Source organism: Coptis chinensis, chromosome 6 (genome assembly GCF_015680905.1).
Source record: "Coptis chinensis isolate HL-2020 chromosome 6, ASM1568090v1, whole genome shotgun sequence".
NCBI lineage: Eukaryota > Viridiplantae > Streptophyta > Magnoliopsida > Ranunculales > Ranunculaceae > Coptis > Coptis chinensis.
Window position 1 is genome coordinate 2,337,158 of NC_141461.1, and position 27,808 is coordinate 2,364,965.

Sequence of the window (27,808 nt, forward strand, 5' to 3'; positions counted from 1 at the left end):
ATTAAGCTTAATCACGAGGAGATAGCAAGCTAAGTATTTGGTTCAAGAGACAAAATTTCAGTCCAAATTCGGCACCTCCATTACTATTTCAAGATTTCATTTTAAGTTAGATTTTTTTGTTTCTTGTTATAGCCGTCTAGTTATTTAGTGGGGCAGTTTCAGTTTCTCTACTTATTGTTAGATAGAATCTTGGTAATATTTTTGTAAAGTTAAAAGGAGGGGTGTGTATTTGATGTAAAGTTAAAAAAAAATGGCTCCCAGTTTGGATTTTTCCAATTGGCGGGCGGTTGTTATGTTTATGGGAAGGTGGAGTGCCATATGAGATTGAATCTGAGACGTTGGATACCGTTGGGAGGTTTGATGTGATCGATGGTTATGATTGCTTGAGAGACAGTGGGGTTAATGGTAGTGTGGGTAAGCAGGGTTTGAATCATGCTAGTATTTGGGATGTTGTTGCTCGCTTTTTGAAGCCCATTCTTCATGGTCAGTAGTGTATAACTAAAAACTAAGATCAGTTACTTCATTTGAGTTATTTATATGCAGGGTGTCCATATAAAAATTTGACTAAGATCAGTTACTTCATTTAATTTTTGTTTCTACTATTAAATTTTTTTGAGAACATGGAAGGAGTGAAGGACTAGCAATGCTAAAAAGCTTGCTCCTGAGGGAATTGCAGAGTGATGAGATTTGGTTGTCTTGTGAAAAGAATTGTCTTTGTGTTTATATATCTCTTAAAACTCAAAATTATTGTGCAACTAGTAACAACCATTTGAGTGTGAATAATTATTGTGCTATTTGGTTAATCATTATACAATTCTTTTGTGTTTTTTTTTCATACTATCTAGATCATGGAGGCAAAACGTGTTTACGCTAATGTTCAAGGAACACAATTCAAGTTCGATACTTGTTGGGAGATTTTGAAAACTACTCCAAAATGGAATCAGTTGATGACGAAGAATGAAGTACCAACAAATCAAAGAAGTTGAGAGTTACCATTGAACCAAATGGTGGAGATTCTTCATCATCCAATCCCACTACTCCGGGATCCACAGACTTTTGCTTTGATCCAATGCTAGTAGAAACTTCGACGACAAAAGAGAGACCAATCGGATGTAAAGCGGAGAAAGATCGAAGGAAGAAACATGCCGACACAAATCGAAATCGGAGTCTAATGCAATAATGAAAAGTTTCACATCTTCACTTGATGAAATACTTGAAAGATCGGAAAAAATGCAAATGGAAAATTTGCAATTGAAGAGAGAAAAAATGCATCACATTCGGCTAATGAATGAAAAGATGATTATGGACACCAAGTTGGATGGCATGACTTCAGCACATCGAGAATGGTACCAACTTCAACAAGCTGAAATTCTTCAAAGGTGGAAAGAGTCTAGCATGGGAGGGGGAAGTAGCAGTGGTGGGGAAAATTAGAGTATATTCTTTGTTTTCCTTGGGCAGTTTTGTGTTCTTACTATCGAATCAATTATGTTTGTATGTTTGTTTTCCTTGGGAAATGTATCTCATAACTGAACTAGTATGAGATGAATGCAACTTCTAAATTACTCTAACATCTATGTAGTAGTAGTTGAGGATTTTATTACTCATATCTTTTGGCGTGGTAATTTTCTGCCCTGTCTCATGCATGGAGTTCAGGAGTGTTTGATATCTTTTGGTAAGGTGCTCGGGTATTTTCTGCACCACTACATTGCAGAGAATTTACTTGGTACTGACGGACTGAGCTAGCTTGTTGGTGTGGATTGCTTCACACCTGTTGTTGGCTGTTGTATATGAGTATGTCAGCTTGTTGGTGTAGATTGCTTCACACCTGTTGTTGGTTGTAATTTACAGAATTCTAAAAATAAAAGTTTGTTAGGAATTAAGCAAGTAAACATTATCATTTCCATCCTATGATCCTATATCTATGTAATGAGACAAAAGCACAAAGCTAAACAATGATTGAAAGTCTCACACTATTGCTGAATATCACTTTCAGAGAACTTGATTGGTTAGCCAATTTTAGTCAGTTGGATTCATTGGCAAGAGTTGGATTCAAAGCGAAGATCAAAAAGTGTCCAGTGAAATGGATTCGTTGATGGATGACCTTCAAAAAGAAGATCAAGTAGAAGTGTTTTATGAAGTCCAATCTTCAGACAATGACGATCTTCAGATAGAAGGAGAGGTGCTTCAACAAGTACAGTTGTTAAACGAAAACGATCTTCATTTAGAAGGAAAGGTGCCTAGTGCAGTTGAATCCTCAACCAACAATGATCACGAAAGGGAAGATCAAGGACAAGTACCTAGTGCAATACAATCTTTGAATGAAAATGATCTTCATTCTGAAGGAAAGGTGTCTAGTGCAATAGAATCTTTAGACAACAGTGATTTTCAACAAGAAGATAAAGGAGAACTGCAGAGTGAAATGCCATCTTTGAACAATAGTGAGGAAAACCAGAACCAACACCATAATGGATTAGGAGAACAATGCGGGGATGATCGGACTACCGAGATCACAGAAGCGAAAGCTGAAAGCCCAGAAGGAAAATTTCGAAGCTTGGAAGAAATTATTAGTGAAGAGAAAGCGGTGGAGCCAATATTTGATGGAATTGAAGTTCCTGAGCCGGAAGCTACTGGAGTTTCATCTACCCGTTCTTCCGATCTTGAACCTGAGGCACAAGGGTATGCTTGGCCTGACAACATGAATAACATGTTGCAGATTCCATTAAATGGAAAGGAAAACTGTAAGAAAGAAGAGGACTTCTTACTCTTCTCAATAGCCAACCCATTGTTCTTCAAAATCTCAGCAATAGTGACAACTGTAGCAATAGCTGAATCCGGACAATGCAAAGGTTAGGATATGGCAATTGCTCATGAAAACAGAGAACACAATAGTCCTACTACCGCAATGAAATATTCCCAGACAAGAGTTGCTCAAAACCTATATGAATACTACTACAATGTCATTGGCCAATAGGACGCAAATTATAAATCAGAACTGTTACCTGCAGTGTGCCTTGTGTCAAAACTCAAAACACAATAAAGTGATCAACCTTCTAGCAAATTAACCTTAAATTATATACATATACACTGACATTTCTTATCCTTAAATCCATGCACGATGCATGTACAGCCTACAAACTGTTTTCAAAGATGACTATTAAAAATATACAAATCGGCTCTATTTTAAACTCCAATTTAACTTCACAACACAACAAGTGCTTAAGTTGCTACAAGATCAAAAGTATGCAATGTTTTCTTTTATAATTAGTGTCTCTGACAACTCTGACATATATGAAAAACGATATACTAGTCTCTGACATATACTAGTCTCTGACATAGAAGTTGATCATCACTTGTACTAGTCTCTGACATTGGAAAAACTTGGACTCGACTTGCCCAGAACTGTTGGATTTCCTCTGCTCAAAACTTTAAAGCTTGATCATGTTCCCATTCCCTGTAGCTCAAAATAAAGCAAGTATTACTACCACAGTCCACCAGAAAAAATAAAAACACAACAAAATGAAATTTACTTACAGTGGTAGCATCATCCAACTCCATCCCTTTGCAATCAAATATCGTCCTCATCATCATCGTCAGAAATGTCACCCCTCCTCTGCCATAGATGTTCAATAAGGTCGTTCTTTAATTGTTCATGTGTTGCCTTGTCGTGAATTTGTTGCAGACGTGATAAGAATCGACCCAAAACAAGCTCTCGGTTTTGCCCAAAGCCCTCAAGTTGATTGAGATTAGTGTACTCGCGTGGGTCCATAGCAAACCTCATATTTGATTCACGCTGATCTTCTATGATCATATTATGCAAGATAATGCAAGTTTTCATGATCAAAGCGAGGTCTTCTTTACTCCATAAGCGCACTGGATTTCTGATAATTGCCCAACGAGATTGAAGCACTCCGAAAGCTCGCTCGACATCCTTTCGAATAGCCTCTTGCTTTCTTGCAAAATATTTTCGTTTATTCCCAACTGGTTGAGATATGCTTTGGATCAAGGTTGCATATTCAGGATATATACCATCTGATAGGTAATATCCCATGTGATACGCATGACCATTCAGCACAAAGTTGCAAGCAGGAGCTCTCCCATTGATAACATCATTGAAAAGTGGAGAACGGTCCAAGACATTAATGTCATTATGAGATCCAGGCATGCCAAAAAAGGCGTGCCATATCCATAAATCTTTGGAAGCTACTGCCTCTAATATCACAGTAGCTTCTTGCTTGTGACCGATGTGGGTACCATGCCAAGCAGTTGGACAAGCACGCCATGTCCAATGCATACAGTCCAAACTGCCGAGCATTCTAGGAAATCCCCTCTCCTCCCCTTCTTTTAGTAGGCGTTGAACATCAGCTTCTGTTGGTGCTCTCATATATTCTTCTGCATAGAGCTCAATTACAGTTGAGTAAAATCGCTTAAGGCTCTCAAAGATAGTACTCTTTCCAATTTTGAATTGTTCATCTATATGATTTGCTGGACTTCCAAAAGCAAGCATTCGGATAGCGGGTGTCACCTAATTTAACACGAGAGTAAAAAAAAATGAAATACAGAGATAAAGAGGGATATATTAAACAAATCACTTGAGTCGGTGCACCAGATAGTGGAAAAACATACAAAGAAACACAACCAACTAATTGATAATACACGTTCTCACCTTGATCTTCGATGTTAGGCCCGGTCGTCCTATAGCATCATTTTTCTGAACAAAATATTGGTCTCGCTTTTCAACATCAGCAAGTATGCGAAGAAAAAGCTTTTTGCTCATTCGATAACAACTACGAAAATCAGCATCCAAATATGTTGAATTCTCAACAAAGTAGTCCTGCTCCAATTGATAAGCAGTAGAAACCCTTGCACGACGTATATAAATCCTCCCAAAAGTAGACCCACCATGTTTACCCTTCTGGTTTTGCATCTCCATGAAGCACGCATTGGTTCTTATATGATGATGTAGGAGCGGCACCACTGAAACTGCAACTTGGTTGAGAATATTTTGATATTCATCAAACTCATCATCCGAGGAAGAGTCGGAAGAAATGAGAGAGAGAGAAGTGGAACCATGGTAAAGTGCCATGGGAATGTGTCTGGACTCAATCACTTGTTATGCAAAACACACGACATAAAATGCAAATGGATAAGAAAGAAATAAGTATAGAAATCATAATAGTTCATAACCAACAAAAGCAAGATATTGAATTTTGCCAGTAAATTACGGCATTCCATACAACAATATTCTTTAAGCCTAGTGATTCCAGTTCACAACTAGAGTTCACAGTATATTCTCATTGCAATAACGTAACTTTAAACACAAATACCACAAACTAAATAAACAAACAAAATCACAAACACCAACAATAATCTTGAATCAAAACAACATATGCATTAACTTGATATGGAACTACTCAAATTAAAAGATGACCGTACCAACAACAACAGGAACAAATTTCACATTCAATATGATACAATAACTAAAATGTCCATATTAATTCTAGTACCCAAATCAAAACCACTTCATCCCAAAATAAACACAAATATAAATGAATATATGTGAAGAGGGAGAGAAGAAGAAGTGCTTACAGAAGTTTGAGCTGCTTTAGTGAAAGAGAGAGACCAACAATGGAACTTCTAGATGAGAGTTCCCACCACAATCGAGCTGTTTCAGTTTTTCTGAGATATGCTTTAGAAAAAGAGATGAGTTTTTGCTAATAATAATGAATTTCGCGTGGGTTTTGGAGGGTGTTTAGTTCTAGCGTTGGAACCATCTTTTTTTAGAGTTTTAAGCTCCTTCAAATGGACCTGATTAATTCAACGTGGCCCTTTAAAAAAATGACGTGGGCCTGGATTATAGGGGCCTGCATTGGTGATGCCCTTTTTTACCAACTTTCCAAATTCAGTACCACTATTAATTACTAAACTTCTAAGGAAAAAATGGCAACAACCAATACCATGTGGGCACGTGGATGGGACAACTTATTACTAATAAGAACCGACTTTCCAAAATGAAAAAAGAAGGTTACCATGACCACTGTTCTAAAAATCGGTCTAGGCCGCCTAGGCTGTCTCTAGGCGCTAGGCGGTGCCCAACCGACTCGCCTAGGTCTTAGTCGTTTAAAAAATCGGTGGACCGACTAGGCGGGTCTAGGTGGACCGATTAGGCGGGTCTAGGCGGTTTAGTCAAGTTTTTTTTTTTTTTTTTTTTTTTTTTAGAATGATTAAATGTTGAAAAATAAAGGCCCGTGTAGGCTTAAGATTTGAATGAGTTTAAAAGATTTAAGTCTAATGTAAATTATATGCCACTATAACAAAGAGTATGTTTTTATATGAAGTCAATATTCCTCAACTATTACGTATTTTTGTAATAAGTATCTTTGTTTGTGTTTATTTTTTGAGTTATGGTAAATAATTTTCTTCATTTCTTGTAGTATATGTGTGTATTACTATATATATTAGGAAAAAAACCGCCCACTGCCTAGCCCGTCACTACAACAGAACATGTTTTGTTGCTTAAATCTGCAATAACCAGATGATGTAATGGATGAAGATGATCCATGGGCTTGCACAAATGGGTGGAGACTTTTTGTAGATGGATCATCAGAACAAAAGGGGTGTGGTATTGTAGCTATTCTGATAACCCCTGAAAATCAGAGATTGGAGTCAGTAGTTACTCTGGGTTTTCACGCATCTAACAACGAAGCAGAATATGAGGCATTGATAACAGGATTGGAAATGGCTAAATCGCTAAATCGCTAAATCGCTAAATGTCAAAAAATTATCTGTATTCAATGATTCTCAGTTAGTGCTCAGCCAAATCAATGGAGGATATTAAGCCAAATGCGATAACATGATTGATTATTTGAATTTTGTTAGATTGAAGCTCAAAAACTTCAGCAAGATTAAATTTCAGCACCTCGATCAAGGAGAAAATCGACATGCATATGCTTTGGTATATGTCGCTGCTATGCTTGAAAATACGGAAGGACGTCTTTTGTACATTGGTGTTCAGCGAAAACCAAGTATCGATACTGAACATTCAAAGGTTATGGAGGTAGATACACTGGGGGCGTCATGGTTAAGTAGCCATGTTTTATTTTTGTCTAAGGGTGAATTACCAGAAGATAAAAATGAGGCCAGAAGGGTAAAGGCAGGAGCTGAGAGATATCTGCTAATTGATAATGAGTTGTATCGGAAAAACCTTGGTGGACCACATTTAAAATGTATATCGGCTGCCGAAGGTAGCCAAATTATTGCGGAGATGCATAAAAGGGAATGTGGAAATCATTCGGCTGGGAGATCATTAGCTAATTAACAAGATAGCGAGGCAAGGATAATTTTGGTCACAAATGCGAAGAGATTGTCTTCGATATGCAAAGAAGTGTGTCCAGTGTCAGAAGCATGGTCATGCTATTCACGTTCCAGCAGAAGAGCTGCACTGTGTATCGAATCCATAACCATTTGCCTTATGGGGAATGGATATTGTCGGCCCACTAATATCTGGGAGAGGTAAGAAAGATTCATGCTTGCTGTAACTGACGTACTACTTCACGAAACGTAGAGGCTATAGTATTGCAGCACATCAAAGAGCAAGACATATATTATCAGCTTTCTGTTTGAAAGAGTTGTTTGTCGATATGGTTTACTATATGCCATCATATCGGATAATGGGCCCCAATTCATCGGTGGTAAGGTGAAAGATTTTTTAGAATCATACAAAATTAAGCACTTCACATCGGCACCTTATTATGCACAAGGTAATAGGAAAGTTGAAGCGACAAATAAGACTATTATGGATAACATAAAAAAAAAGCTGGAGGACAAGAAAGGTTTATGGGTTGATGAATTAAACAGTGTGCTATGGGCATATAGAACAACTGCAAGGGTAGCTATATGGTATGGAAGCAGTCACTCCAGCCGAAATGGTGGTATCGACATCCAAGACAATGCTTGTGGGAAAAGAACTTAATGATCAAGGGATGCATGCAGAGGTCCTAAACTTGGAAGAAACAAGAGAATAAGCAAGAATAAAGCTTGATTCTTATCATAGACAACTCCGAAAGGCATTCAATAAAAAGGTCCGAGGAAGAAGTTTCCAAGAAGGCGACCTAGTGCTGAAAGAGGTAACTCAAGTGACAAAAGAGAAGGGGGCTGGCAAGCTATCGGCAAACTGGGAAGGCCCTTATATTGTCCATAAGGTTGGAATAAATGGGGCATATTATTTGAAGAGTGCTGATGGAGAGTTACTACCAAAACCTCAGAATGTTAATAATCTGAAGGTATTCTATCAATAATGTATTTTTCAATTTTATCACGTAATGAGCTATGTAGCAAGAATATTCAATTTCAATAAAAAGTCTCAAGTTTCAAAAGTAATGATGTTATAATATGCGCATAAAGCCCTGATATCGACAGAAATGTTGATATCAGGCATATCGTCAAAAGTCCTGGTATCAGAAATAGTGGCAGATACTAGGCATATAAAGCCTTGATATCAACAAAAATGTTGGTATCAGGCATATCGTCAAAAGTCCTAGTATCAGAAACCGTGGCAGATACCAGGCACATAAAACCCTGATATCGACAGAAATGTTGGTATCAGGCATATCGTTAAAAATCCTGGTATCAGAAACCGTGATAGATACCATGCACATATAACCCTGATATCGACAGAAATGTTGGTATCAGGCATATCGTCAAAAGTCCTGGTATCAGAAACAGTGGCAGATACCAGGCACATAAAGTCCTGTTATCGACAGACATGTTGATATCAAGCACATAAAGTTCTGTTATCAACTGACGTGTTGATATCAAACACATAAAGTCCTGATATCGACAGAAATATTGGTATCAGGCATATCGCCAAAAGTTCTGGTATCAGAAACAGTGGAAGATACCAGGCACATAAAGTCCTGTTATCGACAGACGTGTTGATATCAGGCACATAAAGTCTTGTTATCGATAGACGTGTTGATATCAGGCACATAAAGTCCTGATACCTACAGAAATGTGGGTATCAGGCATATTGTCAAAAGTCTTGGTATCAGAAACAGTGACAGATACCAGCCAAATCAAGTCCTAATATCGACAGAAATGTTGGTATCAGGCATATTGTCAAAAATCCTGGTATCAGAAACAGTGGCAGATACCAGGCACATAAAGCCCTGATATCGACAAAAATATTAGTATCAGGCATATCGTCAAAAGCCAAAGAAACTTATCAAAAATCATCCAATGGTTAAGGTATGTTTTTCAGAACTATATATTGCTAAAGGTCAAGGATACTTTTTTGGGTTATGGGTACCAAAAATTTCATTCTCATAGATATATTTTCTAAGTATCACGGATACTATTTTTCTGTTGGAGGGTATCGAAATTTTTAGTTATTGCAATGTGAAAATTTTGAATTTTTAAGCACAGATAGTCAGATAGTATGGTAATAAACGGTTTATTCTTCATTTTCAAAAACTAAACAGAGCATTGGAAAGTAAATAACAAAAAGAATAGGTCAATCATCGTCTTCATTTTCATTTTTGTCTTCATCTTCATCTTCATTCTCATCATCACCATCATCACCATCAGTTGAAGACCCATCATTACCTTTTTCATAGCAATATGGGTCTCGAAGCCATTCATCTTCATATTCTTCTTCATCTTTTTCTTCTTCTTCTTCTTCTTCATCATCATCATCATCATCGGAATACTTAGTGGTTGGGCAATCTGACCAATGAGGCCATTCCGGGAGAACCATGAGAACAGCGAAAGCGGTAAGAAAGTAGGAAAGAGGAGACATTTTTTTTTTTTTTTTTCTGTTAGCTTTGTTGCTTTCAGTAAGAGGTTTACAAAATGCAAGTGAAACTCATGCATTCTTAGGACCTTTTTATAGAAATAAGAAATTATAAAAACGAGGAAAGTTAAGGGTGATTAGTAAGAAAACGAGGAGATTTAATGGGATTAGGTGAAAAAGTAATTTTTTGGATATTGGTAAGCGGAACGGTTTAAGAAGTGTTATTTCATTCAATGGTAATTTAGTAAAATTTAATAGGCTGTTAATTCAATACATGTTGGTTGTTGAGTCAGTTTTCTGATTTCATTTATTAAGGATAATATGAGCCTTTAAGTTTCAAGATAGTGGGTAAATGTGACAAGATTCATTATAAAGTGTCTAATTATTAATGATACTCTCTCTTTGTTTGAGGGTATCAAAAATTTTATTTTTCAAAATATATATTATAAGTATCATTGACACTTTTTTTTTAAGGGTATCAAAAATTTCATTTTTCAAAATATATATTGTAAGTATCATTGATACTCTCTCTTTGTTTTAAGGTATCAGAATTTTAATTTTTTGATGATACGTGTATAAGTATCAATGATACTCTCTCTCTGTTTGAGAGTATCGAAAATTCTATTTTTCAAAAAAATATATATTATAAGTATCATTGATACTCTCTCTTTCTTTGTTTGAGGATATCGAAAATGGAGAAAAATATATGTTTTTATGGGAAGATATCGACGATAAAGATTTCAAAGTTGTATATGTTCAAGTCCCATTGACATTCAGAAATGTAACAGACAAAAACATTTGATAAAGATTGACCAAGAATCCAATTGTATCAAGATTATAAACCATGAACAAAAGATTAATTATTAACTGGGGGAGTATTAAGGAGATCATCCACCTCAGCTAAGTCGGGTAAGTTATGAGAAATGGGCTGAGTAATATCAGCAGAAATGTGAGGAGCTGAGGTTGTTTCTAGGTTAGAAAGGCGAGTCGCATTTTGAAATCCTTCTTCTTCATTAGTATCATCAGCAATAAGTTCATATTCTACAAGGACAACAGGAGGAACACATTATTTGAAGGCTTCCAACCGATCACTTAGGAAGTTTAAAGCCGACGCAACATTGTTATACTCAGCATCAGAAGCCTCCTCAAACTTAGCCTTTTATTTAGCAAAATCTTCATTAGTTTGCTTTAGAATCTCAGCATGTTCAGTGATTTTTTGGGCTAGAGTCTCTTCGGCAGTTTGAGCAATAGTTTTCAGCCGATGCACTTCGTTATTTAGCTGACCTACTTTTTTGTTCAACCGGCTCACTTCTCGGTTCAATCTATCAACTTCCCGCTGCTGAGAATCAACTGTTTTCTGAAGGCGACCAAGATCACAATCTTGTTTGTAATGAATATCGAATTGAGCCAAGGTGGCCACTTTAAGCTACATAAACAAGAGGAATAGATAAGCAAACAGACGGAGATAAAAACAATATGAGATGATAGAATAGAAAGTAAGAATACCTTTTCGATATGATCACATATTAATGTCAGATGTTCAACGCTAGATTTGCTGCACATGGCAATTTTATCATTGGGAAGAACGTAATTGGTAGAAAGAGTAATAGCTAACTCATCGATGGGGTTGTCAGCAAAAAGCGAGACTGTCAAAGGGACATCACTTCCATCAATAAAATGGAAGACAGGTTTGAAGCTGCGAGTAGAATCGGCAGACATAACAAAAGCAAGAGTTTGACTAGCCTCGAAACCACTTTCACCCCCCCCAGGAAGTTTTCCTTTTCTTAGAAGCAGGAGCAACATGAACAATAGTAGAGGTAGTATGTCTATCCTTGTGAAGAAGCAAGATGCTTATCTTTGGAAGGAGTAGGGTGCTTATCCTTGGAAGAAGCAACATGCGTATATAAAGGAGGAGCAGGAGCAGGAGCCGACTCTTTTTTGGTAACTTTCTTTTTCCCCTTATCAGATAATTGGCGACCAACATTTAGGTTTAGCGTCACTCGAGGTGCCATATCTGTATACAACAAAATATGCTGGTCAAACACATCTTGCAAAAAGGGATATTGATAAAAGTCAGAAACTTCTTTTTTAATCTGGGGAAAAAGGTCTGGGGTCATTTCAAGGTTATTATTTAAGTAATCAATATAGCATTGGGGAAGAATAGGAGGTAGTTCATGCAAAGAGAAGGAGGACAGAAGAAAATAAGGATTATCTAGAGGATTTTTTTAAGGAGACTAAGTTGGAATTGGCGACTGGCCCATTTTATGAAGAGCCCTATTTTTAAGAACATAAAGAAGGGCACCGTAATTATTGATGTCTGGAAGATGAACATCATCAGTGGGATTGGCTTCTTTATCAGCCCCAGTCTTGGCATCGACTTCTTCATCAGTTCCTCTTAAAAGTTCGAGTACTCTCTTCAAATTCCCACGAACATTGTTAAAATGAGGAAGGAGAACTGAAAAGATACAGACAGGTTTGGGTCAGATTGGAATTCCGATATATAGATATCGAAAATAAACAAAAGGGATAGTATACCTGAAGAATTGAAAATTGGATGTTTCAAAGGAGGAATGGCTTCAGTATCGGCACTCTCCCAATCACCAAAAACTATGATAGGATACAAAGTTCGTTCCTTATTGCTTTTATGATTTTTTCGAAGGATACCCACAATGTCTTTCTTTGATGTTTTTTGGGATAAAAGTATCCAATGTGCTTCTCACAAAATTTATAGTGAAAAAGGATGTCGGATAATCTGATTCTATAAGCTTCATATTTTTCTGGGGAGAAGTGGCTATTGTAATAGTTATAGACAAACATCAACCTCTAGAAATTACTCATGTCCTGACCAGGGGAAATGTTCAGATGGTTTAAAACTTCACGATCGAGGTTTGTCAGAAGAAATCTCAACCCTTCGACAATTTAGCCAACAGTGACAATGATGGCTTTCTTAGTACTATTATGGCATTCGGTATATTTCCAAGTCCCAACATAATGTTGAAGATAAAGGGAAGGGGGAATTCGATAGGCAGTCTGGACTAAAGCTAGATTCGGCCGTTTGATAAAGAAGGGGTTGAGACCATTTTTCCATCGACTGGTATTTTCAACAATCTCACATTCAGATTCAAAAGTAGTAGTTTCAAAAGGATGACAAGGAATTCCTTCTACAACATAATCCAATTCCCAGGAGGTATGAGGTCGATATGTCCTAGTAGAAGTGGAGGCAAAGTTATGACTATCGGTTCTATCTTCAGAATGAGTATCTTCACTATTGGTGCTAACATCATAAAGAGTGTCTTCACTCGCCATCAAGATGACTATAAACAAAGAGGTGACGATAAAGGTATTTTTAGTATCGTCAATTTAATATATATAGCACATCGTCAATAATACAGTTTGAGATATCGGAAGTATCGATAAGGGGGTTTTCAATCGATGCATCCGATATGTAAAACAACATACAAAATGTTATACATATAGACCATGTTAGGTATGTAAAGATACAAACTTTTGAGCATTATAAAGAATGATATAGTATTTTCTACTATTATGCAACACGAACATATACAGATTTACAGTCTTAAAGTTTTAAAAAATCTTCAAAACCTTAAACTGTCGGATTGAGTTTTTTTCAAAGATTATATGATAATGTGTGTTTTGGACTAACAAGTAAAGAACAGGAAGTAAAGAACTTACCTTACAGCTTGCAAAAGTTTGGGTTTTTCTGGAGAAGAACAGCATATTGCAAAGACGAAGACGAAGGGAGTATATTTTTTTTTTTTTTTTGTTTCTCTAGATAGCGTATAGAAGAAGATTGAAAAAATGAGGGAAGGAGAAACGGTTTTTTCAAACTTCTATATTTAAAGATTGGGCCGGGTGGTTATCTGAACCTAGATATGAAAATGGGCATTTGGTTATAGCGATCTTCTCGAAAAGTTGAAATTTGAAAGTAAATTTCAAAATTTCGAGAGGGGGCGATGTAGTGGGCAAATATCGTGTCTTTAGATATTTTATTTGATATTTCAAACCTCGAGATATATCTCAGTATATTTTGTGGTTATTTCAAACATTTGCAGGTATTGAGCGGGAAAAGAAAGAGAAAGGCAATGGACACGCGTCATAATTTGATTGGGTAAAAACTAATTGAAGACAACTATATAAAGACTGGATGAGTAGAAAAAAGATTCCTTCGAACATTCCCACAAAAATTATTATAAACTAGAGAGAGAAAGAGATAAAACAGAGCAATTGTAAAACCTTCAGGATTGTTCAATAAAAATAGCTTCATTTACTTCATATCAAATCTCCAACTTAGTTCAATTTCATTTAAACCATCATCTAATCCCAGTGATCTTAGAAAAATTAAAAAAGATTGTTCTTAAACATCACAAAAACCAGGCCATCACAGAAACCAGGCAACTAGTTATTATTAAACAGTTCCACTCATGGAATTATTATAAACCCAACAGAGTTTGTGCAGTGTTTGGTTTTAAAAATGTGGCTTTGGTAGGTGTTACTGTAAAAGGGGCTTGTCTGGAAATGCACCTTTTCTGTTGTACATCGCACCTGGGGCGCCATGTCGGCCAGGGCAAAGATGTGGAGCAAATCTTACGTTCGCTTTAAGCACATTTGCTTAACTAGAAGCCTTACAATAAAAGTATTATGTCCCTTGGAATGAAGGCATTTGGGGGAGCACTTGCGAATCAATGATGCTTTTACTAACTTGATCACCAAAGAATTTCAACCACGTATCATTCTGTACTATTAGTTTGAAACTTTGAAAGCATGTGGTTCGTCAGGTGGAACTCGGTGATACTGATTGATTCTGATGTATATTCTGTGGAAGTATTGCTCTCTTAGCTGTAGCGCACCCCCACCCCACCCACACAAACACACACAAAAAACATCTGACACACAAAGAGACACATGCAATATTTCATATACAATATCGAGACTACGGAGTTCTGCTACAATAACAGAGAGTGAACATTACAACTGAGCTCTTAGAGACAACTTCTAGGAAAATCTGTAGTGTGCTCCAAAGGTTCACATCTTTGGGAAGGCTTGAACCCTTTTTGGCAGCTGCATCTGCTACGAAGTTGGGCTCCCTGTAAGTGTGAGATAGTCTTACCGTCAAAAGTGTTGCCCTTTCTTCAACTAGGTCCCAAGTGCCACGGTGTGTTCGGTCCATGAAATGCTAGCACAACAGCAGCAGAGTCGGACTTTAACCAAATGCGCAACCAATGATGGTACTTAAGTTCTAAATTTATGTACCAGAGGTCAAAATTTCTCCTAGATTGTAAACATTATACACGAACGTACTATTAGTAAGTCTCGCACAGGGAATGTGTGACCATTCAGTTTGCAGAACTCCCAGTACTTTCTACATTTTTAAACGAGCTTAGAGTAAGCAGTTCCGGCGCAATTCCAACATCAGTCCAATATCCATACGTTGACATGTTGGCATCAAATGGGGCAGAAGGAATCTCAATGGCCACAGTCCCTTCGAGCATATCTACAACTTTCCTCATGGAAGGTCGCTTCAGAGGTTCAAACTGGATACACCATAATCCTACCACTTCCAATTTTATTGCAATCTCTTCCTCCTCTTTCCCTTGGCATTCATGCCATTTTGAACCTCCTCCATCACCATATGCATTCTGTACATGATGGGAGAAGACCCACTTTCGGAAGTACATCTCACTTGTCTTGCTAACATCAAACTCGAAATTCCTTCTCTTCCCTGCCATCTCTAACACAACCATTCCAAAACTATAGACATCGGACTTATCTGTCACTGGACCAAATTTCATATACCACATCTCTGGCGCAGCGTATCCAGGAGTACCTGATCCATGTGTCACTGAGATGTGACTACTCTCCTTGTTCAATGCCTTTGCCAACCCAAAATCTGACACCTTTGGCTGAAATTTTTCATCTAAAAGGATATTATGAGGCTTAATATCACAATGTAGTATTCTATTTCGACATTCCTCGTGGAGATAAACAAGTCCTTTGGCTGTTCCAATGGCAATGTCGAGTAGTTGACTCCATGTCAAAGTCGCTATTTCTGGTACATCTTGAGGTGATGATGTGTTTTTGGACTGATCTTTGTTCAGAGGCTTCTTTTGGAGAATGTATTTGTCAAGAGAACCATTCACCAGATACTCATAAATAAGAGCTATTCTAGAATTGTCTAAGCAATACCCTAGAAGCCGGACTAAATGATTGTGGTGGATGCAACCGATCGTTAAGACCTCATTGAGGAACTGAGTCTCAATCTGATCAGTAGTCTCATCGAGGATTTTAACAGCAATGATGAAGCCATTGGGAAGTTGGCCTTTAAAGACTGAACCAAAGCCTCCTTGGCCAATCTTTTGAGTGAAATTGTTAGTGTACTTCTTGAGTTGCTTGTAGCAAAATCTGGTTGGCCGTCCTATAGTGTAGTTGTGCAAGAAAATCTCTATTGAAGCTGGAGTTGTGTCGTTGTCTCCCTCAAGGTAGTGCTTCAACTCTTGATCATCTGTGCTTCTAAAACGAATATGTTTCCTATGCCTTCGTTTGTAGGAAATGTACGAAATTGATAGAAACATGAATGCTGCTCCCGCCATCCCAATGCCTTTTTTCCACACAAAGAAGTTCAAAAGTTAAACATCTATAGAACGTGATATCAAACAATATTTCAGTCATATTAGTTGCGCGAACACATCATATTTGATTCATTAATCTCTGGCGCCGGCATGCCCCTATTTTTATTCAGAGTTTATTTCAGAGAGTAATAACGCCTATCACATCTGACATACTATAATTAAGTTCTTAGCGATTTGTGTGTTCAAGTTAAAAGTTTGTCTTACCTACAATCGGCCCAATTTTGTGTTTGTGACGTTTGATTATGACATCCTTTCCAGCAGTAGCATCAAGCTCAATAACCTCCCCTTCAAAATAGCCAATCAGAAAATAAGTATAATAAGCATAGATCAGGAAGAATATATATATAGTTGATCACTTTTTAATAACTTACCACTGCAATTGCTTTTGTAAATGCCATCCCTGCAAAAGCAATACTCATTACTACTAGTTTGCTTTTCTCGATTCATATACCCACATCTTCCAACATCATTTTCCATACACGAATTACAATTTCCATTCCACTGAACCTCAAATCCTTCTTGAAGCACTTTTCTCAAATTCCTAACCTCACTAAGTCTACTATGAATGTTAACTGGGACATCAACTCTAATTATTAAACAAGAATCAACATGAGCAATAACTCCATCATAAAAATAGCACAAGTTCCTAGTCTCAACACACTCCAAACAAGGAGACCTGATCAATCCAGCCATATCTGGTTCTTTTGTGCAATTTAGAAAAGTCTCTGTTCTGTAAGCAGAACCGTAGTTAAAGCCAGGACCTAACGTTGACATGGACCACATTTGATATAGATTAGCCGTAACTGGAGGAATAGTACCACAGCCAAAGAGAGAGTTGTCAACAAGCTTTATTGAATTGCTGGCGTAGACTTCATGTGTGAGGTTCTGAAGAAGTTTATATTTAACTTTAAAGTCATTATCTCCAATTTCTAGGAAAATTGATGAATCGTTCTCACATGTTGCCGTTACGTAGCGATATCTACAAAGTGGGTTTTTTCCCAAAGGAAACTTCATGACAGAACCTCCACATGTTGATGGAGCACACTGGTCGTAGTAGGTTGAGTTGGATGAGTGAATGGTTTGAACGAGAGTTGAGACGCAGAAGAGTTTCAATATGTGGTGTAATGCAATAATCTTCATGCTTCAAAGCTTTTTTTCCCTCCTTCCTTTACGGCTTTACTATATGATGTCTTTTCCTTTGAAGGACTGGAGGAGGAACTCATTGCAATTTGCAAGAGAGACGTTGTTACGTGCTAAATGTGTGGGAGCACGGGGTAGTGGGTAATAGCTGTAAGTGGGTTTTAGTCATTATGTGTTAGTGGGTAATTAGTGGTAATTGCAAATTAGTATGCAAGTCTTATAAATAGTGTGTAGAGATGGGAGATGCTTTACAAGTTTTTGAAAAGTTTTGTGGCGGATGTGGTTTTGTGGACTTCAATGGTTACTGGGTATCTTCATTCTAGAGTTTGAGGACGATGAGTCAAGTTAGAGACTTTTGATGGGTCAAAGTCAAATACTTTCTAACTTTTCTAGCTAAAGGAAATAATTTAATACGGGCATTTCCACTTCATACTTGTCCATGTCTCGTAATCTTTTAAGACGACTATTTCATTTCTTTTTATTTTCCACTGGATATAACCAGCGCCCAACCGCACGGTTAGTTATGAGGTAATTATTATATTGAATGGAGGTGCTTATCATGTTTTGAAGATGCAAAAAAAGCTTTTAGTTCGGGAGAAATTAGTCACAAAGCAAAATACCATTATTGAAAGTACATGTCTCTCAATTTATAATCATATTCAATCAAATATGTCTAGGAATTAGTGGTAACTTGTACCAAAAAATTAAGGTAGTCAAGACTGAAATAAAAAGTGACTGCCAAGACATCCTTAATCATGCTCTCAATGGAAAAAACCTGAGCCACAAATTAAAAGCAAAGCGTCCAGCATTAAATAAAATAATAGACTGAACCGAATCTAATTTTTCTAGTACGAATAATAGAACCCATAATTCTTCGAACTTCTTCTGAAGAAATTAGTTTTTGATACCTGATTTTAAATCTTCAATTTTCTTATGCAAACTGATAATTTCTTCCTAGACAATTTTGAAGCATAAAAATTAATAAAACCGGTGTTCTTTTTTGCAATTTCAAGCTTAGTTTTTGTATTTTTTCTACCAAGTATTCATAGTTGTAATTCTCTACTTCAAATGTATACACATGACGCAAGTCAATTGCTCTTCTAGCAGCTCAATTTCCGGATGCTTCTTGGATTGTTGATGGTGTCCCTTCAAATTTGTATATTGGTGGTTTGTATTCCAACTGTTCCACTACCTCTATTATCGGAAGGTTTAGAGAAACAGAAACAGTTGTTGTACACTTGCTATGTATATTGGTGGAGCGTCAATTTTGAATTTGTCGATGATGAAGTATTGTAGCATCTCTTTGAATTGGACTGGTAATATGTCATCATATGCAAATGACTGCAAAAAGTGATAATTGAACGAAGACTGTCTATTAACCGAAGTAATTGATTTGATAAAATAATAGTAATTTAAAAAGTAAAAGTCTTACCTCTCTTCTATATCTGCTAATATTTAACTCACGTTCATTGTTTTCTATGATTTGTTTTACCTAAGATAGATGGATTTTCCTCAAATATAAATGTCTATACCTTATATTCCCAAATCAATTACAATCTAATAAGAGACATCTCATTTAGTACAATTGTTCGAAATTAAAACACAAAATAGTTACAAATGTTTTAACAATAACATATCCGTTGCGATGCTTTTATCCTGTTGATGTAAGGTCTTTAGAATTGAAACCAAAATAATATATAAAGTAAAGTACACATACACTTCCGTAGAAAATTAAAACATTCTCTGTAATGGTGGGAAGAATTCACCATGTGGGAGCTTGCAAGACAACTTGACATGACTCCGAAGCAATACTGGTTGTTTGCTTACCTAATAGGCGAGCGATAAAGTTAAAATACGTAAACTGCATTCTAACTTAGCATATATGGTGTAAGATACCCAATTCAAATATGGATATGATATATCAGTATTAAACACAAATTCAACTCAGTAAAAAAAACTGAAATTGTGATTCTGAACTTTCAGTTCCGGTCGATGGATGAGGCTTTGACTGTCAGTACTTATTTGCAAAGGGTTGTTGTCACAAAAAGTAAAACATGGTATTGAAAATGTAAAATGCAAGTCCATCGATAATTGTAGGTATTTTTATAAGCTGAAAAATTCACACTGGATGCTTTTCTGTTGAGATCATGATTTCAAAAAACAAATTTCATGGATGAGTTTAACCTAATTCTTGTTCATTTGTTTTATCGAAATTAATAAGTACATACTCGCTTTGCATAACATATTTTCCTTACATTGATTCCAATAGGAAAAAATCTGAAAGAAAAAAATAATATAAGGTATGAACCTAAAACATTAAGAAGAACTATGTACCAGTCAAGCTTCCTTGTTGCATTGCAATAGCTCTAAAGGCACCTATATTAAAGGTTGTATCACCTTAAGAAGCACCCTAAGGCTCTACGCAAATAGATTATATATTCTTTGAATTCCTGAAAATGGACAATGTTAAGCATTAATAATGGCATTTCAAAAGTTCATAGCATGGACCTATGTATTTCCCTTTACAGTCAAGAATATAAGTTGGGCTGATGCCCTAGGAAATATAGATGTAAAACCAACTTGCAAATGACTGTTTAGTGACCACTCTCTAATGACCACTGATTATTGATCCAAAATGGCTAATCAAGATCAAATTTCTCCCCTTCTACAAAAATTAAACGATAAATATATGTTTGCAGTATAGTTAACAACCACCACAAAATAATTTCCACCACAACAATCATATCACGACATATATCCACACAATAACTACTTTTTCTCAGATATCAATTTGCCTCATTATAATAAAGATAAGTGCATTGCTAAAAAGAAATAACATATATAGAGACTAACCATTCACAACTCTAGTGACTTGCTGCAAATATATGAAAAATCAAATCTAAAAACTTCTTCAAGTACAGTAGCAAGAAACTAACCCAACATCAACATTTAACGAATGTAGATCTCAAGATAAAGAAGAATTACTTTGGTAAATTGAAATAAAGACTACGAAGCCTTCATCAATTACTTGAGCTGTGGAATCAAAGCGATACTTTTAAACCAATTTGATGCTCGTAAACCCGTGACTAAACCTCACTCGCTCTCCTTCTCCTTCAATTTCCATCACTGGTTGGAGTCGGAAAACTCGTGATAATCTGCCCCTTCTAGAAATTCATACATAAACTATATCCAAGAAACAATATATGATTGCACATTAATAAACACTTGGAGACAGGATATTGTCACACACACACACACACATGAATGGAATGACTCATTGATTTCGTATGTGGGTGGAAGAAGACTTACCAAAAGCGAGAAGAACTCATCTAATTCACACAATATCCAATCTTCTCTTCCACCCAAGCAAGAGAGAATCCTGCTAACTCATAAGCTCTGTACTAATTTAGTAAATGCTCCCCCAAATTTGCAATTCATTTGTTGCCCTTCTCACGACAAAAATGCAAAGTTTTGCTTAACCCGAAGCACCAGATTAAGAAAATATTCAGAAAAGCAGTATAGCGTACTTGTTACTTAACTACTATGACAACTCCATCATCACTAACGTTGGAAACATATCACAAATGTATGTTTATAGTGAAGAATGTAGTGAACTTGTTGATGCTATATTATTGCAGGTTTACCAAAAGCTGAAAAGGGAAACAAAAAAAATCTAGAAAAAGTAATATTTATTGCTACTGATTAACATGACTAGCATCCCAAAAGAAAAGAACACATTCCTTAAATGCCCTAATACATACATAAATAGTAAAAACAATAAAATCATGATGCACTAATGATAAAATGCTGATATGGTCGATTGTCGCTTGTATTTTGTACTTTCATATCATGCCAACATTCTTTGTTACTAAATTATATGCCAACATTACCAGGATAGCATATGAGACCAATTAAATTGATAGAGAATGAATGCACCAAGCAATACAGTTTACTCTACTCATGCACACAAACACAAAAAAATTTATTGCCATACAACAACCTGCGTGTGATTCATTCAATGTTCAAAGAAAAGCACAAATTGTTCTTTACATCGCTTCCTCAGTAGGTTTCTGCGACTTTCTCATGCCCTTGTCTATATCTCAATGTTCAGCGAATTAGGTGTTTTGAGATCAAATACCATTCTCAAATGCACACATAAGTTTCAGCTGTAAATCACAATAAAAAATTAAATCAAAAGACTAATGTGGATCAGTTATATTTGTTTGTCGCGTTGAAATTCAATATGGTGGAGTGAAAAAAAAATTACAGTGTACATTCAATATACGTAATTCCAATGCCTATATATTCATTCTTGTTCCTCTGAGACAGAAGTTTTCCTGTGCATTCAATTCAACTTTGTCTACAGCTTTAGACGACACAATGAATCATAACTTTGTGAGTTCTAACAAAATTAGTGAATATGACAGTGCAAATACAAATCAATACTACAATCCTATTGGAATTCGAACCATATATATAAATGTGCAAATTCAAATGAGGAACAAATCAAAACTGTACAATGAATTGAAGAGACATGGAGAAGTTGAAAAAGCCTTTGTCCTCATAGTCACTACTGTTATGGAAACTCTAGCTAAACACTATCTTCAAATACTAATCGAAAAATTACATGTTATGATATATTTTCTACAAAGGAGCAAATGAAAATTTTAAGCTTTAAGAGATATCCAAATAAACAACATAGAACATTATAAGAAATTCAACCACCTAAGAAAGCATAATCCATTCACTTAAGCATCAAGTAACACCACCAATGCCAAATGAGCTTCTAAGAACAACAGAGGAGAAATAGTGATATACAATACAACAACTTCCCAAAAGGATAATATATATTTTCCTTTTTTCGTATACAAAAACCTCCATTGTTAGAAATCACACTTCCTTCCCCTAGTTGTGGTTTCCAATCAACAATTCTAAACTAAATAAAGCAAAAGAGAAAAGCATACCTGCGAGCGAAATATCGGCCCTCCAAAGAAAATTCTTTAATGAAAATGGAGAACAAAATAGACATACCTGCGATGAATCGAGAATAATTGAACCCAAAAATTTTAGTCGGTTGTGAAAAAGAAGTGAGTCAAATAGAGAGAGCAATGGACGGTATTGTTATTTATTATTGGAAAAAAAATGGACGGTATTGTTAGATACGTTAGACTTGAGTTCAATTTTGTGGTAATTATGAGACGTCTTATAAGGAGCCATTACTTTGTTTGCATGCGTATGTTTTCTCTTAGGGTGTGTTTGTTATGATGGAAACACTATGGAAAGGAAAGGAAAATAAAAGTGGTCCACCTTTTCCATAGTTTTTAAGGCATTTGTTTACCCATGGAAAGGAAATGGGCTTTTCCATATGGAAACAAAATCATAGAAATGGAAAAGATTTTGTGTCTTTACCTAACCCCTGAAATTTTTGTGGAAAGGAAAGGAAAGGAAATAGATAGATAGGGCTTACTACTAATACACCCATGACCCAACAATACAATTATTCCTTTCCATAGCTTTTGCAAACAAACATGATTATTCCTTTCCCCAGTTTTTACTTTCCTTTCCTCAGTTTACCAAAAACATACCATTTAAAATTATTTCCTTTCCATTCCATTCCATAGTGGACCATCCATTTTATTTCCTTTCCTTTCCATGAGTTAAAATTTAACAAACACACCCTTATTTTTTCCTTTTACACGTGAGGTTATGAGGAATGTAAATATAAATAGGCACTATAATAATGATTTCTGATTGGGCAAAGTTTAAAAAAGTATTGTGGGTGTTTGGATCCTATTTATTTATTGCTAGAAGGTGTTTATTAGTGAAAAAATATTTTTTTAAAAAATAAATGCGTTTGGTCTCCATTTAAAAAAAAAAAAAGTTTTTCATCCAAAAAACACTTATTGGTCCCCAAAACTAGTTTTATGATAATTAGGTAAAACTTGTTTTTCAAGTTAAAAAACTATTTTTCTTTGAGGGAAACACTTTAGGTGCTTAAGGCAAATGAATTGCTAGTGTAGGAACCATTATTTCAGAATGACTATTTCTACAAACTGCGAACACCATGCGCAACGGAATTAATGGGTGTCCACGATTTGTGATTGGAAATATACCGTTGAGAATCGATTTAGATGTAATCTTTGAGAATCCAAGTTTTATGAAATCCGAAATCAATCCCTTGATCTTCTGTTGTATTCCTTTATAATAGATTGGACGTTGTGTGGACAGCGATCTACCAATCCCCTTCTTTCTCACAAAGTTAGATCCAATTTTGGATCTATCTTTCCTTGCCTCTTTTTCTAATACAGTGAATAGTGAATTTCAGCCAGAGAGAAAGAGTATTCTATTTATAGGCTACAACAGGGACCATGAGGAGAAATTTGGGTTGGGCCTCCTGACGGGCTTGGGATTCCCATGTTCGCCCAGAACACACGGCCCAAGTCTGTCAACAAATGGCTTATTCCACTAAAGGCCATTGTTGCACTACTGCCCTAATCCCAAATTATGTGTCAGCGTTTATGGGCTCCATATTATATGCTCGTTGATCTCCCCGTGTTTAAGATATTGAATGTCCGTTGATTAAGTCAAGTTACTGACAACAACATCAATCAACTTCTTATGTCCTTGAGTAGTACCACTCAAACTCATTGTCATGTCAGAATAAATCCACCTGCAAGGTTTACATGACAATCTTTTTGAGCTCCTCAAGGGGACATCATCAACCCGACTTCTTCATGGACCTGATTCCTTCTATAATCAACAACACACCTTACATACAATGTCATTACCCAATCCATTGAGTTTGTTGATTCACAAATGAATCTCACTCATTGATGATTTAAAGTAATATACAATGCACGTAAGTGCCCGTTATTATATCCGGATTAAGAGGACAAGCATCCATAATAACAGAGGTGTTTATTCTCTTATATAGTCAGTATAAGGAGAAATAACCTCACTTGGTCCTGTTCAATACACACAAAGTGTACTAGTGTGATCCTATAGTCAAGATAGACTAATACCAGATTATACTACAACCGTACCAATGGTTTGTCCAAATCCATCTAGGTTGTGAACGATCACTTATACTTTATAAGGTACTAATGATATGATTTTCTGTGTGTTCACACGATATCATCTACAACATAAAGTATTAGACACATGCATATAACTAATAACATATATAATATGCATAACATTTGCCCATATGATTCTCATTCAAAATATAAAGAATTAGAGTTAATACAAAAGTAATGCTTTTAGTATATAACCCTATCAGCTAGGATATTTTAGACTTTAGTACTTTATGCCGAAATATATCTAGAAATATAGTGCGAAATCTGATTTGATAAAATAGCTTTTAAGAAAAATCATTACCAAACATATTTAAAAACTGTTTTTAGAATAAATATTTTTTCAAAACAATGCTTTTTAAGAAAAAATAATTTTTTGAAAAAAATCGTTTAAGTTTTATAACACATCTAGGTACCAATAAAAAAAACACACACACACATCTAGGTTAAAATAAGTAGAGGAAGTTGAAAGGTTTTAAAAGTTTTATTATCTTGCCAACTGAGGGTGTTTAAGTGCTTTTAAGAAAGAACTTTGTTTAAGAGCCAACTTAGGATTTAAAGGTTAACCAAGCCCAAAACAAACAAAGCCCTCGTGCGTTACACTTTTTTCATGAAGTTTTATAAAGTTTTACACTGAAGCTCCGGTGCGTTACACTTTTTCAAAGTGTAGGCTCTTCGAAATTACGAACATTTATCATGGGCTCTTATGTATTTATAAAAGCCCACATCTGAAGCCACCTATTTAAGGCGTGTTTAACACTCCAACCTCTTAAAGTCTAGTACTTTGGTATTCGTGGTATTCTTTTGGGAACATTTTTCTGTAATCCAATCCTAACGTTAATGGCTTAATGCAATAATTTGACCAAAGTTTGTCAACGTATTTAAAAGTATCATTTATTCACAAAAACTGATCCCACGTATTAAGTTAGGCTATTGATTGAGCTATTTAATTAATATATAGTTATTGGGTTGAATTTCTTTCCCCCACGTATTAAGTTAGGCTTTGATGCTCTTTATTGCAACCCTTACATTTTGATTTTAATGCTTTTAAGAATTAAACCCAAGAATCATAAATTTTCTTTAATGCATATTTTTACATACTAATGCACTTTAAAAACTGTTTCAAAATGTTATAGACCATACACGTGTCCTCCATCGAACTCAGATCCCCACAAAATCCCCACCACCCTTTGTCTATCTATTTTGTTTTATTATAATAGATTATTTGTGTATAGAAGTTTATAATATATATCAAAAAATTATTTGTTGTATTTTCTATTCAATCAAATTCAAATGGAACACTACGCAAATTTTGTCACACCAAATGTGTGATTCAGACTCATTTCTTTGGGTTTTATTTTTTATAAAAAAAAAAGGGGAAAATTAAGTTATAAACAAATACTATGGTAAATAATTTAAATTTAAATTAATTTCTGATTAATTCCGATTAATCACCGATTAATTCCAATTAATAAGATTAATCGCTATAAGCTCTTGGAGCGATTTGCTGCCGATTAACGCTTAAATTGCACAGTGTTAGATATTATGATTGAGCGGTTTGTGAATTTTTGATGACTTTCTGCTGAAAACATAAATATCCCTAGCAAAGAGAATTATGCAGAAAGATCAAGGGGTGATTCATTCCCTAAGACTCATGCTCTGTACATTGTACTAGCCATTTGGGTCGATGAGCGCAAATTGGACCGTGAGTTGTTCATACGTACAAATATGATTTTTTTCTTTTTTCTTTTTTCAATTTATGTGTTGAGCACAAAAAATCAAATAAAAAATAATAATGAATTAATTAAAATCGTGGTCGAGCATACACAAAAAAAAAAAACGACTTCTCGCGCGATTAACACCCCCGCAAAAAAGAAAAGAAAATAATAATAATAATAAAATAATTGGATATACATATTTGAGTCCGAGGGTTTTTAAACTATCTATCCAAATTCTGAACCCAAACTCGAACCCAATTGTGTTTGTAAAATTGAAGTGATCGAACTCGAAATTCAAATTCAAAATTCAAAAACCCGACCCGATTCACTGCACCCCATTTGTATTGGATATAAATGTAAATACATTAAATATGGAGAGTAAAATAATGTAAATTTTAAATTTTAGACTATATCAAAATTTTGTCAAGAATTTTGATTTGGGACCGTCAAAATTTCGGATGCGAGTGAAAGAAAAATCGAGAAGAAATACTAAAAAGATGAGATGATATATTTTTAATGAGATAAAAAAAAAAATGATATTAAGGAGAAAAAATAAAGAGAAAAGGAAATGAGATATGAGGAGAAAGAGATGTTGCAAAAGTCAACAAAGTGACCTAATGATGACAATTTTTGGGGCCATGTGTATAAATAAAAGTATATTATACTTGAATGACATACATATTCTTATATAAAATTATATTTATTCATTTATAGTATTTTTGTATTGTAATATCAATAGTTGGATGGAGGTAAAATGGGAAAACGAAATGTCTGTGGAGTCGAAAAGTTATGTTGGTGGTATGTTTTTACCTTCTACTTATTTAAACTATTACAAAATGTTTCTAAAACATGACTAGCCTTCTCTCTTTACAGTAGTTAGATATATCAGGGAGAAACTCTCCAGGACAGATCCAGGGAAAAAGTAACTCTTAAGAATACCTGTTTTTTTTTAATCACTCAAAAGGATCAGGTAGATGAAAGGTCAAGTATATTCTTGACGCGAAATTAAAAACGGCTCGGGTAGATGAAAGGTAATGCGAAATAATAAACAGCCCGGCCCAACCGAAACGACCTAGTGTATATAGTATGAACAATCATTGTTCATACCTCATCATGAGCTATGAACAATCACTGTTCATATGAACAATCATTGTTCATACATATTTGGGGTATGAACAATCAATGTTCATACATCAATATAATGTATGATCAGTAAAAACACCTATTGGAGTATGAACAATCATTTTTCCTCAACATAATGTATGATCAGTAAGAACGCTTATTAGAGTATGAACAATCATTGTTCATACCTCAATATAAGTTATGAACACTCATTGTTCATATGAACAATCATTGTTCATGATTGTTCGTATGAACAAATTATTGTTCATATCTATTTGGGGTATGAACATTCAATGTTTATACCTCAATATAATGTATGAT

General features: G+C 35.5%; 2 protein-coding genes across 2 annotated transcripts; one reads left to right on the top strand and one right to left on the bottom strand.

The window, feature by feature from the left end:
• Window positions 1-6,850: 6,850 nt before the first annotated feature.
• On the top strand, window positions 6,851-7,315 carry LOC147490676 (uncharacterized). Its single transcript, XM_086565453.1, has one exon. The coding sequence runs from the start codon at window positions 6,851-6,853 to the stop codon at window positions 7,313-7,315; it is 465 nt and encodes a 154-aa protein (XP_086421579.1).
• A 6,717-nt stretch (window positions 7,316-14,032) lies between these two features.
• On the bottom strand, window positions 14,033-17,867 carry LOC147490677 (LEAF RUST 10 DISEASE-RESISTANCE LOCUS RECEPTOR-LIKE PROTEIN KINASE-like 2.4). Its single transcript, XM_086569040.1, has 3 exons — window positions 16,806-17,867; window positions 16,639-16,719; window positions 14,033-16,403 (listed from the first exon to the last, which is right to left on the bottom strand). Exons 1-3 carry the CDS (start codon window positions 17,572-17,574, stop codon window positions 15,142-15,144), a joined length of 2,112 nt encoding a protein of 703 aa, XP_086425166.1. The 5' UTR covers window positions 17,575-17,867; the 3' UTR covers window positions 14,033-15,141.
• Window positions 17,868-27,808: the final 9,941 nt, after the last annotated feature.

Bases quoted from the DNA above. Each gene is read 5' to 3' on its own strand.
- LOC147490676 (XM_086565453.1), top strand. From the start codon at position 6,851: ATGATTGATTATTTGAATTTTGTTAGATTGAAGCTCAAAAACTTCAGC.
- LOC147490677 (XM_086569040.1), bottom strand. From the start codon at position 17,574: ATGAAGATTATTGCATTACACCACATATTGAAACTCTTCTGCGTCTCA. The intron at 16,720-16,805 runs GTAAGTTATTAA...GCTATTTTGAAG, and splicing joins TTACAAAAGCAATTGCAGTG to GGGAGGTTATTGAGCTTGAT. The intron at 16,404-16,638 runs GTAAGACAAACT...TGTGGAAAAAAG, and splicing joins CAAAATTGGGCCGATTGTAG to GCATTGGGATGGCGGGAGCA.